Source organism: Temnothorax curvispinosus, unplaced genomic scaffold (genome assembly GCF_003070985.1).
Source record: "Temnothorax curvispinosus isolate PA1 unplaced genomic scaffold, ASM307098v1 QBEX01013818.1, whole genome shotgun sequence".
In the NCBI taxonomy this organism is placed as follows: domain Eukaryota; kingdom Metazoa; phylum Arthropoda; class Insecta; order Hymenoptera; family Formicidae; genus Temnothorax; species Temnothorax curvispinosus.
The window spans coordinates 209,980-224,841 of NW_020223598.1; the positions used below are offsets into that span (position 1 = coordinate 209,980).

The 14,862-nt window shown below is 28.3% G+C and overlaps 3 protein-coding genes across 3 annotated transcripts in view; all 3 read right to left on the bottom strand.

Annotated features, from left to right (window-relative positions):
• Positions 1-3,475, bottom strand: part of LOC112464015 (odorant receptor 9a-like) — a 3,663-nt gene extending 188 nt beyond the window's left edge. Inside the window, exons 1-8 of the mRNA XM_025030779.1 lie at positions 3,281-3,475; positions 2,893-3,012; positions 2,658-2,775; positions 2,165-2,426; positions 1,752-1,904; positions 1,565-1,655; positions 499-635; positions 82-214 (exon numbers count right to left, since the gene is read on the bottom strand). Coding sequence (XP_024886547.1) covers positions 82-214; positions 499-635; positions 1,565-1,655; positions 1,752-1,904; positions 2,165-2,426; positions 2,658-2,775; positions 2,893-3,012; positions 3,281-3,424 — 1,158 coding nt within the window. The 5' untranslated portion in view covers positions 3,425-3,475. The remainder of the gene's footprint in view (positions 1-81; positions 215-498; positions 636-1,564; positions 1,656-1,751; positions 1,905-2,164; positions 2,427-2,657; positions 2,776-2,892; positions 3,013-3,280) is intronic.
• Positions 3,476-4,198: 723 nt separating this feature from the next.
• On the bottom strand, positions 4,199-12,684 carry LOC112464027. Its single transcript, XM_025030796.1, has 19 exons — positions 12,398-12,684; positions 11,404-11,523; positions 11,193-11,310; positions 10,184-10,445; positions 9,842-10,003; positions 9,638-9,728; positions 9,089-9,225; positions 8,449-8,581; positions 7,608-7,674; positions 7,472-7,510; positions 7,316-7,401; positions 6,829-6,948; positions 6,614-6,731; positions 6,045-6,306; positions 5,629-5,790; positions 5,453-5,543; positions 5,022-5,158; positions 4,514-4,646; positions 4,199-4,314 (listed from the first exon to the last, which is right to left on the bottom strand). Exons 1-19 carry the CDS (start codon positions 12,539-12,541, stop codon positions 4,261-4,263), a joined length of 2,436 nt encoding a protein of 811 aa, XP_024886564.1. The 5' UTR covers positions 12,542-12,684; the 3' UTR covers positions 4,199-4,260.
• Positions 12,685-13,312: 628 nt separating this feature from the next.
• Positions 13,313-14,856, bottom strand: LOC112464019 (odorant receptor 67a-like). The gene is made up of 5 exons (XM_025030784.1): positions 14,831-14,856; positions 14,650-14,740; positions 14,186-14,322; positions 13,551-13,683; positions 13,313-13,464 (listed from the first exon to the last, which is right to left on the bottom strand). The coding sequence occupies exons 2-5, from the start codon at positions 14,668-14,670 to the stop codon at positions 13,411-13,413; spliced, it is 345 nt and encodes a 114-aa protein (XP_024886552.1). The 5' UTR covers positions 14,671-14,740; positions 14,831-14,856; the 3' UTR covers positions 13,313-13,410.
• Between the last annotated feature and the right edge of the window lie 6 nt (positions 14,857-14,862).

Below are 14,862 nucleotides of genomic sequence, written 5' to 3' on the forward strand. Positions count from 1 at the left end.
TATATATATATATATATATATATATATATTTATACATAACGTTAGTATAAGAAGCTTAACAGCTGTGCACATTTTACTTACCCCTGCATAGGTTGCGATAGATAATGGAAACATATTACCCGCCTTCAACCCACACGGAACATTACTTCTGTATAGAGTTATTATCAACAAAGTTTTTAATCTAGGCGAGAATTTGTACCATTCTGCAGCATATCTGTAATCATAAATCAATAACAAGCTTTAATTGAATTTTTTAAATAACATTTATTAAAAGATAATTTGTCAAAATTAAAGTAGTTGCAAAAGTATTACACGTTAATATTTTGTGCGTTAATTGTATTTTTTAATTATGTTCTATTGAAAGTATTTTAAGTCAAAATTCAATTGAATTTTTTGTTCAATATATCTGACAAGTGCTTATAGCTAAATTATTGTTAATTTTGTTTAAAAGAATTATTATAATCGTCAATGCACGTTAAGGTAAAAAATAATTATTACGCTCCATGGAATATACTCTGACTTTCGTCCATTATTCTTTGACCAGAGTAACATACAATCATCAAAGTCACCAGACATGCTGTGAATATAAACGTGAATTTTATCACTTCCCCTACTTGATTTAACACATAAATGATCTATAACAAATTAAAAGTATTACATTATCGAAAACATAGTTATATTTCTATTCGCGATAATAAAATTTTACTAACAATAAGACAAAATTTTATAATTCTATATAATACGTAGAAAATTAAATTTAAGACGTATAAATTTAACAATACAAAGTTTAATATCAAAGATATAATTACAATTTTCTACTTTTATCAATATTGAGCAAATTTTTATTTTTTATTTTATTCTAATCAACATTTTTGTGTACAAATTTGACATATATATTTTTTACTCATCAGAACTTAGTCAGCTTAGTTTTATTGACAATATTAAAACGTGAATTGTTAGAATCTATATATAAGTTTGAAAAAGGAAGTCACATATAAAGAAATTAACTCGATATAGAAGATAGAAAAGGGAAAAGTCGAATGTATATTAAGCTATCTAAGCCAAATTATCAGAACACAAAAAATTTTACATGGAATTAATTTGCTAATTATTTTATTATTTTTTACTTTTAAAAGTAATTTTTTTGCTCCAGCTATTAAAAAGTTACGAAAGACTGAATAGCTTAATCTTAAGCTATCCAGTCTTTCGTAAATTTTTAATAATGTGAGCAAAAAATAACAAAAAAGTAGCAAATAATTTTGGTATTATTAATTTTTTGCTTTGACTTATGTATATGCTGTTTTTTATAATAGCGTGGCAGCTTAATCTTAAGCTATCCAGCTCTTCGTTTTTAATAGCTGGAGCAAAAAGTTACTTTAAAAAGCAAAAAATAGCAAATAATTAGCAAATTAATTGCATATAAAATTTTTTGTGTTCTAATAATTTGGCTTAGATAACTTAATATACCTAAAAGTCGACTATATTCTAATTTTGGTTCTTTTGTATGATTTTGTGAGACATTTATATTTCATGACATTTTATGTGAATGATTTCTAATACGTACTCGAACTGCAATCAAACTTATAGTTCCAATAAGCAAAGCTAACAAAAGTAGTGAAAGCCCTTGATATGATGACTCCAATGTATTAACAAACCTAAAATAGAAATTATATAGAAAGAGAGAGAAAGAGGGCGGGGGGACATTTTAGATAGAGAGATAATTAAAAAGTAGTTTAACAAGATCTGCTTACTCTATAGCAAGTTGATGTTTCTTTAAACATATTATGTATTCCCGGTAAATTATTTCCTCATTTAATAGATTAAGTTCCATATTTGTACCGTGTCCACGTACGCTAATTTTATTTTTATTATTCGCGTTCGAAATTATATTCTCAACCTGTTTACTGTAAATATGATACCTCGCAAAAGTTAAATAAAATATGTGTATATATAAGAAATACACGAAATATATATGTATATATATATATATATATATATATATATATATATATATATATATATATATATATCATAAAACACATGTGCGAAAAATATATATAAAATTAATGTGTTTTAAAATACTTATAACAATATTAGTATTATATTATATATTATGTATACCTTACATGCATTTTAATTATAATCATATCTGCAATGGATGTACCTGATAGCGGCAAATAAACTACATGCATGAGCGGTGCATGCGAGGTGCATTGCATCAACGCCCATCACGACGTTTACACCCACCGCAATTGTAAAAGCAGTATAACAATAAATTGGTAGAAAATAATCATCTTTATTCAGCCTGTAACTGACTTCGATTGCAAGAAATCGAGAACGTGATTCGTTAAGAGGCATCACGATGTCTAGCAATATTGGTGTTAATGGTATCAATGTCAATATTGACATTATGCTAAACATTAACGCTACAATATCCCGAAAAAGAAGTGCTTTTAATAATATTTAATCTAAAGTATTTATACACACACAATTATTTGGTTTCTCTTTAGACAATCTGTTATTAAACGTTATTAAACGTTTGAAATACTTTACTAATCAAACGCTTTTTTTCTTGGATAAAAACTTTAATTATATTACTCTATTCTGTCATGTGGCCCTACATTTAACATCATCGTTGCAATGTAACGTGTACTTACTCGAGTAATATTTCGTAAATTTTCGTGACAGCATGGAATAATCTTTCATGACTCGAACTTCCATATCGTTCGTAAATATGTTCCAATGCTCGTCAATAGCTTGGTACAACCATCGCAACTGATTGCAACAAACATGGAAACGGTTTAACATGTTAGGTCTGAAAATAGTTTTACCGCAGTAAACGTAAGTAAAAAAGAAAAGCAAATGTAACGCGTTATAGTTGTAAAAACTTGCCTTATCGTGATTCCAAAACTCATTCAGTTGTCGCCCAGCGAAAGAGATCGACATCACAAGTTGGTAGCTGGCATCAAAAACCATTTGTGGATTGTCCCAATGATCGTACAACAACATTATCTGCACGTTGGATCGTCATCCGTAAAATATTATAGTTATACACGATTAATTAAATGAGAACTATGTTACTTTTGTGTGTACGTTTAATCAGTCATTAATTATTATATCAAATATGTTACGTTATACACTTTTTATGATAGAACACATATGTAAGACTTGTCGACGATACAGTATACATGTGTCAATACAATAAAAAATAGGATTTAAAATTATAAACATAAATGTGTATTTCTTCGATTTAAAATATGTTGGTCCGTGCGCGCATTACCTCGAAGGGAAGGTAACTTATTTCGAGCAGAAAGAAGAAAGTTCGCAAACAATTTCTCACGGATTTTCTTTGAAACGGCCAAAGGCCTATGGGCGACAAAAATACCCGGTTGACATTGTATTCTCGCAGAAAATTCTCTAGCATGATTATTCGTCCTGGTTCCCCATTGAAAGACGACAACAGAATGACGCTTGTGCTACGTATGTTATTGATTTCTCAGCGTACAAGTCTTAGTGCGAATAACACAAAATTGTAGAATGTCCGCGATCGTCACTGTCAATTCATCAATTTGCGAATGTCAGAGTGTATTTAACACTAAACCATCGCTTTCTTTATTTTTGAAATATTGTTTATTAGACCCTTTTGCAGAGTGACACGACATATTACAGTATGACATGTTATAATGTTATTCGATTGCGTGATACAATAGGAAATTGACGGGTGACTATAATAATAATGTAGGCGCGTGTGCTGGTTTCATCTCTTATTTATGTCTGTCTCCTGTTTGCTTGCAAGAGTATCTTGTAGGAAAATAGGAAACGGTGAGATATTTTAAGAATAACAAACTGAGTCGAACTATAATAATCCAAAGGAATAAAGAAACTTGCAAGATATACAGAAAGCAAAGATTATATTCAAAGATTTTTTACAAAAATAATGATATTGAATATGATATTAACATAAATATAATATTAAAATATTGTAATATTTAAATGATAATTGATCGATGAAATTAATACAGAAAAATAGCATAAGCAAATTGAGTTTATAATAGATTAATTTAACACAACTAACTGAATAACGAAATGTTATGTTAGGCGAAAAGTGTACTTAGCGAAAAGCGAAACAGCGTAAGGAATTGCTGATTGAATACAACTATAACTTATCAAGTAAGTAAACAATATCTTAAACCTCTTTAATAGTTTATTGGCATTGAGACGAAACGAAGATCGGTGAAGAACTAATTGAACACTCAGTAATCAGTCTTGTATTGATAATAACGCTGTGAGGTAAGACATAGACATTCGTACTACCTTAAAATGAATGAATAAATTATATTACAGATTAATGTACATACACTGATCGGCAGGAATGCCTGGACATTTTGATATGTATAATGTACATATATGACATATATGTAAATGTATATGTATATGTATTATGTCTAGGCATTCTTGCCGGTAGAGTGTATAACATTGTCATAAAAAAATAACTTTACAATATTTTAATTACCTTTGCATAAGTCGCGATGGATAACGGAATCATATTGCCTGCCTTTAATCCGCACGGTACATTACTTCTGTATAGAGTTATTCTCAATAATGATTTTAGTCTAGGTGAGAACTTGTACCATTCTGTAGCGTATCTGCAATCATAAATTCAATAATTGACTTTGTTATTTTAAAAAAAATATGCTCAAGTGGAAAATGTATATATTTTTTACAAGATGCAAGTATGTATAATATGGTAGACATAAGAATTTATTAAAAAATAATTTCTAAGATTTAAAGTACTTAAGTTATTTATAACATATTAATCGAATTTTTTAATTACGTTTTATATTAAAACTTAATATTTTAATTATATATCATGAATGAAACTTAAATTAAAATTTACATTTAAAGATCTTATGCTGTGCCCTGTGCCTGTAGAAAAACTTATTGCTTTATATAATTCTGTTTAAAGAAAAACTTTATAAACTCTATATAATATGTATGTTAAGATGTAAAATAATTATTACACTGCATAGAATATATTCTGACTTTCATCCATTATTCTCTGGCCGGAGTAACATGTGATCATCAGAGAAAACAATGTTGATGTAAATACAAGGACAAATTTTATCAATGTTCCCAATTGATCTAATACATAAATGATCTATAACAGATTAAAAGTATTACGTATTCGTAATATATAATTATATTTTTACTTAAAATAAAAAAAACACTAATTTTACATTGCGTAAAAATAAGATTTTCGTATGAAAAGAGTTTACAGCTTTTATTTGCGGTAAAAAAATTACATATTTATAAATTTTATATAAAAGAATTTAAGTTAGACATGGAAATCCAGCTATTTTACAATTTTTATTATTTTGTATGATTGTATATTTATATTCTCTATTAGAGGAGAAAGTCATGTCATATGTAGGTATACAATTATAATACATACTCGAAGTCCAATCAGACACAAAATTCCAATAAACAATATCAATATAGCTAATGCACATCCTTGATATGAGGAATTTAATATGTCCACAAATCTATAGAATATTAACACATTGAGTATAAGTAAAAATATTATATTAATGTCATGAAAAAGACGATGATTTGTCAAAAGTTACTTACTCTATAGCAAGTTGATGTTTTTTTAAACATTTTATGTATTCCTGGTATATTATTTCTTCGCTTGATACACACAAATCAAAATTTTTATTTATACTAAACTTATTTTCCCTAATATCATTGTTATTGTCGTCCACTTTTAACATTACATTTTCGATTTTCTTACTGCGAAATAAATTTTACTATACTTTTGTGGAATTCAAATAGAAAACATAACAGGTAGCATATATATATATATGTATATATACCGGGTGTAACAAAAAGGTCGGGACTCTGGATTATCTCGACTTTTTTGTTATACCCGGTATATATACATTTGCGGAAAATATACATAAAATTATAATCTTGTTTAAATAATAATAATATTATTATTATTACATACATTATGCGCGTGTTATTTTCATACTTTATCTGCTTACCTGACAGCCGCAAATAAACCACATGCATGAGCAGTGCATGCAATATGCATTGCATCGACGCCTAACGTGATGAATGCACCCGCCACAATTACAGCAAAAGTATAAAAAAAAATTGGTAGAAAGTAATCATCTTTATTCACCCTGAATTCGATTTCCATCGCAAAGAATCGCGGACGTGATTCATTAAGTGGAACTATTATGTCTAGGAATACTGGTGTTAATGGCATGATCATAAGCACCAATAATATAGAAAAAAATAGCACTGTAATATTATGAAAGACAGATGTTTTATTCTTTCAAGAATATTAATTTATAAAGCAGTTTTTTCAAGTTATCACAATTTAGTTCGTCTAAACGAATCTGTACTTAATAAGAATTTTTTCAAATTTTATTAAATTTTATATTAAATTCTACTAAATTTTATTATGCTTTCATAATACGTTAATTTCTAGTAGCAAAAATTTTCCCAATTGACATTATTCTTAAATTATGAAATTTTTTATACATATTACATTAATCAATCATCAGCATATGATATTAATGCTCCATTCATAGCAATATGTACTCACTTGTATAAAATTTCACAAATGTTTGCGATAACATAGAATATTCTTTCATGATTTGTATTTCTATATCATCCGTAAATATATTCCAATGGTTGTCCATGGCTTCGTACATCCATCGCATCTGATTACAATAAATATGAAAGAACGATTTAACACATGTATTATATAGATATAACATGTACATCTATATAAAAACTAACGCAATTTTTAAAATATACCTTGTCGTGGTTCAAAACATCTTTTAAATGTCTCATGACAAAAGCAGTTAAGATTAAAGTTTGATAACCACCTTCAAAAATCAATTGCGCATCGTCCGGATGATCGTAGAATAGTAATATCTGTATATAACATGGAGTCATTATTCATAAATTTATATATATATATATATATATATATATATATATATATATACACACACATTAATTATTATATAAATGCGATTAAAATGGAAACTTGACGCATTTCTCTGATTAATCGTTAATTGTTATATAAAATATATTACATTGAAATCTATAATTTATGTCTTAAAAACACACATGTACACACGACACGTACAATATATTATTATACATTTGTTTATTTACATTATATATATTTATATATATTGTACGATAAAAAATAATAATTAGCGTTATAACAATTTTTCAACGCTGATTAGAAATAATTGTTGTCATAATGTAATGTATCGATGAATGCACGCATTACCTCGAAAGGATAATAACTTATTTCGAGCAAAAAGCAGAAAGTCCATAATAAACTTCTCACGAGTTTATCCTGATACGGCCAGAGACCTGTGGTCGACAACAATATCCGGTTGATATTGTACTCTCGTAGAAAATTTTCTAACATGATTATTCGTACCTGAATGTCCAAAGACTAACAACAGAATGAAGCGTGGCACTCATGCCATTGACTCCTCAGTGTAAAAGTCGCGGCAGAAATAACACGAAATTATAGTATGTCCGGAATCGTCACTGATGGCAGAGCGTGTCTAAACCGCCACTTTCTTCATCTATGAGATAACGTTTATTGATCACTTTGTAGAGTGGCATGTGATAGCAGTGCTATTACATGATACAACACGAAATTGACGGTGACTATAATAATAATATAAGCGCGTGTGCTGGTTTCCTGTCTTATACATGTATCTTTCTTCTGTTTGGTAGAATATTTTACTGTTAGTTTTAAGTACTTCGACTGCACGCATAGAATTGAGTTCACCTTTACAAACAGGAAATGGGGTAAGGAAAGAAAAACAAGCTTACAGTTGAATTATAATATACCATAAGAATAGAGAAAGTAAGAGAACATACATACAGAAAGCAAAGATCAATTTTAAAGATTCACAAAGCTAAGAAAAGTAATGATATTAACATGAAAAATATAATATCAAATATAAAAAATCAATATCATTTTAAATATTTAAGGAATAAGGAAACTCAATAATTGACCGATAAAATTAATGAAGAAAAGCACATAGCATAAATAAACTAGCTTTTTATAATAGTTTAATTCATAATACAACTACTGAATAACAGAATACTGTGTTTAATGAAAATCGCATAAGAAGTATCTGTTCGGATAAATCTTATAATTGCATTATTGAATAAATATAGCACTACAAATCTCTTTACTACTAATTTCTTGTCATTGAGACAAAACAAAGATGTATCGTTGAAAAACTAATTGAACACTCAATAATCATTCTTGCATTGATAATAACGCCGTGTAGTAAGACATAGACATTCGTAACACCTTAAAATGAATGGATAAATTATATTGGAGATTAATATACATAACATTGTCATAAAAAAGTAACTTTACTGTATTTTAATTACCGTTGCATAAGTCGCGATGGATAACGGAATCATATTGCCTGCTTTTAATTCGCATGGTGTACTACTTCTGTAAAGAGTTATTATCAATAAAGATTTTAGTCTAGGTGAGAACTTGTACCATTCTGCAGCATATCTGCAATCGTAAATTGAATAATTAACTTCAAGTTAAATTTTTAAGGGAAATTATTCTCACAAGTGGAAAATTGAAACAATTTTTTCAAGATGCGATTGTTAGTACGTGTAACATGATAAATACTTGAAAAGAATTTATTATTTTTTCAGGAGATATTATGCTGAAGGGGAAAATTAATACAATTTTTCCAGACGCGATTGTCATTACGTATAATATGACAGATGTGTGTGAAAAAAATTTATTACAAAAGAATTTTTAAGATTACTTAAGATTACTTAATTAAAAATTACAAGATTATAAAGTACTTAAATTATTCGTTGCTTTTATATTAATCAAATTTTTAAATTATGTTTTTTATCAAAATGTTTTAAATGGCAGTGGTTAAATTAACGTTTACGTTTAAGAGATCTTATACCATGCTTATAGAAAAAATTATTGCTACATAATTCTGTTTGAAAAAAGCTGTATAAGATCCAATACGTGTGTATAGTATAAAACAGTTATTACGCTCCATGGAATATGTTCTGACTTTCATCCATTATTCTCTGACCGCAGTAACATGTGATCAATACACTACCAATACATCCCACGAATATAATCACAAGCTTTATCACTGCTTCCAATTTATCTAATACATTTACGATCTATAAGAGATTAAAAGTATTGCATAACTATTCGTAATATATAATTACAATATTTTAAAAATAGAAAGTCTTAATCTTGTAGTATGAAAATATTAATAATAACATTTTGTATATTAAGATTTATTAGACATTTCAATAAATTGCGTTGAAAAAATTGTACAGTCGCCGTCAATAATTCCTTTCCTTGGATAAGGGGGGAACATAAGAATACCTCAGGAAAGGAATCATTGGCGGCGACTGTACATATAAATAAAAATTTAATTAACCAAAAACAAGTCGATCTCAAATGAACAGGAAATATCGAAATCCAACTATATTATAGTTTTTATTATTTTACATGATTGTAAATTTATATTTTATATTAGAAGAGAGTATATTACATGTTATATGTATATGCAATTATAACACTTACTCGAAGTCCAATTAGATTCACGATTAGAATAAGTATTATTAATTGAATCACTGCATATCCTTGATGCGATGAATTTAATACATCAACAAATCTAGGGAATAGAAATAATGTTAGCAAATTAACTTTTGAGCATAAGCTGTAACATTATATCAATATTAGAATACAAAAGACAAATTAACAAACAATTTCACCAAAATTGCTTACTTTATAGCAAGCTGATGTTTTTTTAAACATGTTACGTATTTCCAGTATATCATTTCTTCGCTTGATACACACAAATCAAATTTCTTATTTATACTAGACTTATTGTCCCCAATATCATTGTTATTGTCGTCCACTTTTAACATTATATTTTCGATTTTCTTACTGCGAAATAAATTTTACTATAGTTTTGTGGAATTCAAATAGAAAACATATAGCACGTGGCATACATGTATATTATATATATGATGCATTTACGGAAAATATACATAAAATTAGAATCTTGTTATATTATTATTATTACATACATTATGCGCGTGTTATCTTCATACTTTATCTGCTTACCTGACAGCCGCAAATAAACCACATGCATGAGCAGTGCATGCAATATGCATTGTATCAACGCCTAACATGATGAGTGTATTCGCCACAATTAAAGCAGAAGTATAAAAAAAAATTGGTAGAAAGTAATCATCTTTATTCATCCTGAATTCGATTTCCATCGCAAAGAATCGCGGACGTGATTCATTAAGTGGAATTATTATGTCTAGGAATACTGGTGTTAATGGTATTATTATAATCGCCAATAATAAAGCAAAAGCATACACTGTAATATTATGAAAGACGGATGTTTTATTCTTTCAATAAAATAATTTATAAGGCAGTTTTCAAGTTTTCACCGTTTAGTTTGTCTAAACGAATCTGTACTTAAGTACGTTCTCCGGTCCTTATACTAGAGAAAATCGATTTTCTTAGGATTTTCTTGAAACTGTGAATATACGTTAATTTAGGTGTGTTTTAATTTAATGCGTGGTATAAATTTCAGTACCTCTTCCGGGATAAAAAATCAAGATACTGAGCCTCAAAGTTTCAACTTTTACTAATGAAAAGGTTTTCCAGGCTAAACGGTAAGAGATACGAGGTTGGGCAAGAGGACCAAAGTTGCTCCTCTCGTCGAGTTCTATAAGGAAAAAATGCCAAAACTAAAAAAAATTTTTTTAACTTTGAGGCTCAGTATCTTTATTTTTTATCCCGAAAGAGGTACTGAAATTTATACCACGGATAAAGCACACCTAAATTAACGTATATTCACAGTTTCAAGAAAATCCTAAGAAAATCAATTTTTTCTAGTATAAGGCCCGGAGAACGTCCTCAATAAGAATTTTTTCAAATTTTATTAAATTCTATATTATAAATTCTACTAAATTTTATTTTGCTTTTATAATATGTTAATTTCTAGTAGCAAAGATTCTCCCAATTGACTTTATTCTTAAATCGTAAAATTTTTTATACATATTACATTAATCAATCAGCATATGATATTAATCCTTTATTCATAGCAATATGTACTCACTTGTAAAAAATTTCACAATTGTTCGCGATAACGTAGAATATTCTTTCATGATTCGTATTTCTATATCATCCGTAAATATATTCCAATGTTTGTCCATGGCTTCGTACAACCATCGCATCTGATTGTAATAAATATGAAAGAACGATTTAACACATGTATTACATAGATATAACATATCTACATAAAACCTAACGCAATTTGTAAAATATACCTTGTCACGGTTCAAAACATCTTTTAAATGTCTTATGGTAAGATCAGTCAAGACTAGAATTTGATAACCACCTTCAAAAATCAATTGCGCATCATCCGGATGATCGTAGAATAGTAATATCTGTATATAACTTGGAGTCATTATTCATAAATTTATATATATATATATATATATATATAGTAAATGTTTACAATTAGGGCCTGACCTCCGATGACTTTGACCTTGACATATGTTGTCAAGGTCACCCTCCTGAGTGACCTTCAGAAGGTTTTAGTCGGGGGTCGCTTCTTATTAAAAAGTTATAAACAAAAAAGTTTCGAAAATATAGCAGTTATTTTAAGTACTGAGAGGCATAAACGACTAATATTACGTTTTTCTTTAAAGCAGAGAATACTTTATTTCGCGAGAAAGTCGCTGCTTTACCAAAATACAACATTTAAAGCAGTAAATTGTTGATAAATTGAAGTCTTTTTGTTAAAACAGAGAATACTTACATGGGTTAGATGACGCGCTTTAAACAGTTGAACACTCAAGTGTAATACATAATGTAACTTTAAACATTTGAAAACTATTTTAAAGCGCGTCATCTAACCAATGTTGCGCGGAGGTTGTTGCGCCTTGACTTTTGTGTGAGACTCCGTTCGAACGCGAATCAATCGCAAACGGACTTGTACACGGGTGTCGCGCGCGCGATATATATATATATATATATATATATATTACAAATGCGATTAAAATGGAAACTTTACGCATTTCTCTGATTAATCGTTAATTGTTATATAAAATTAATAAAATATGTTACATTGAAACCTATAATTTATGTCTTACAAACACACATATACACGACACGTGTAATATTACATTTGTTTATTTATATTATATATATTTATATATATTGTACGATAAAAAATAATAATTAGCGTCATAACAATTTTTCAATGCTGATTAGAAATATTTGTTGTCTCAATGAAATGTATCGATGAATGCACATTACCTCGAATGGATAATGACTTATTGCGAGCAAAAAGCAGAAAGTCCATAATAAATTTCTCACGAGTTTATCCTGATACGGCCAGAGACCTATGGTCGTCAACAATATCCGGTTGATATTGTACTCTCGTAGAAAATTCTCTAACATGATTATTCGTACCTGAATGTCCAAAGACTAACAAAAGAATGAACCGTGGCACTCATGCCATTAATTCCTCAGTGTAAAAGTCGCGATAGAAATAACATGAAAGATGGAAATTATAGTATGTCCGGAATCGTCACTGTCCATCAATTCGCTGATGGCAGAGCGGGTCTAAACCGCCACTTTCTTCATCCGTGAGATAACGTTTATTGATCACTTTGTAGAGTGGCATGTGATAGCAGTGCTATTACATGATACAACACGAAGTTGACGGAGACTATAATAATAATATAGGCGCGTGTGCTGGTTTCCTGTCTTATTCATGTATCTTTCTTCTGTTTGGTAGAATATTTTACTGTTAGTTTTAAGTAATTCGACTGCACGCACAGAATTGAGTTCACCTTTACAAACAGGAAATGGGGTAAAGAAAGAAAAACGAGCTTACAGTTGAATTATATAATAATCCAAAAGAATAGAGAAAGTTAGAGAAGATACAGAAAGCAAAGATCAATTTTAAAGATTTACAAAGCTAAGAAAGTAATGATATTAGCATGAAAAATATAATATCAAATATAAAAAATCAATATCATTTTAAATGTTTAAGAAATAAGGAAACTCAATAACTGACCGATAAAATTAACGAAGGATAGCACATAGCATAAACAAACTAGCTTCATAATAATTTAATTTATAATACAACTACTGAATAACAGAATACTGTGTATAATGAAAATCGCATAAGAAGTATCTGATCGGATAAAACTTATAAATGCATTATTGAATAAATATAGCACCGCAAATCTTTTTACTACTAATTTATTGTCATTGAGACAAAACAAGATGTATCGATGAAAAACTAATTAAACGCTCAATAATCAGTCTTGTATTGATAATAACGCTGTGTAGTAAGACATAGACATTCGTACCACCTTAAAATGAATGGATAAATTATATTGCAGATTAATATACATAACATTGTCATTAAAAAAGTGTCTTTACTGCGTCTTTTAATTACCGTTGCATAAGTCGCGATGGATAACGGAATCATATTGCCTGCTTTTAATTCGCATGGTGTACTACTTCTGTAAAGAGTTATTATCAATAAAGATTTTAGTCTAGGTGAGAACTTGTACCATTCTGCAGCATATCTGCAATCGTAAATTGAATAATTAACTTCAAGTTAAATTTTTAAGGGAAATTATTCTCACAAGTGGAAAATTGAAACAATTTTTTCAAGATGCGATTGTTAGTACGTGTAACATGATAAATACTTGAAAAGAATTTATTATTTTTTCAGGAGATATTATGCTGAAGGGGAAAATTAATACAATTTTTCCAGACGCGATTGTCATTACGTATAACATGACAGATGTGTGTGAGAAAAATTTATTACAAAAGAATTTTTAAAATTACTTAATTAAAAATTACAAGATTTTAAAGTACTTAAATTATTCGTTGCTTCTATATTAATCAAAATTTTAAATTATGTTTTTTATCAAAACTCTTTTAAATGGCAATGGTTAAATTAAATTTTACATTTAAGCAAAATCTTATGCTACGTTTATAGAAAAAATTATTGCTGCATAATTCTGTATGAAGAAAAGCTGCATAAACTCCAATACGTGTGTTATGGTATAAAATAATTATTACGCTCCATAGAATATATTCTGACTTTCATCCATTATTCTCTGTCCGGAGTAACATGTGATCAACAGACTACTCAATGATACCATTAATATAAGCACGAATTTTATCACTGTTTCCAATTGGTCTAATATATAAAGGATCTATAACAGATAAGAAGTATTACATAACTATTCACAATATATAATTACAGTATTATTTTAAATAAAGAACTTTAATTTTATAGAATGTAAATATTAGTAAGATTTTTGTATTAATATTTATTAGAGTTTTCAATAAATTGCGTTGAAAAAATTGTACATATAAATAGAAATTTAATCAAAATCAATCTGACTCGATCTCAAATGTATAGGAAATATAGAAATCCAGCTGTATAACAGTTTTTATTATTTTACATGATGGTGAATTTATATTCTATATATATTAGAAGAGAGTATATTACACGTTATATATGCAATTATAATACTTACTCGAAGTCCAATTACACTCATGGTTCCAATAACTATTATTAAAAAAGTTAATGCATATACCTGATACGATGAATTTAATACATCAACAAACCTACGGAATAGAAATAATGTTAGCAAATTAACTTTTGAGTATAAGCTGTAACATTATATCAATATCATATATAAAACCAAAATTGCTTACTTTATAGCAAGCTGATGTTTTTTTAAACATGT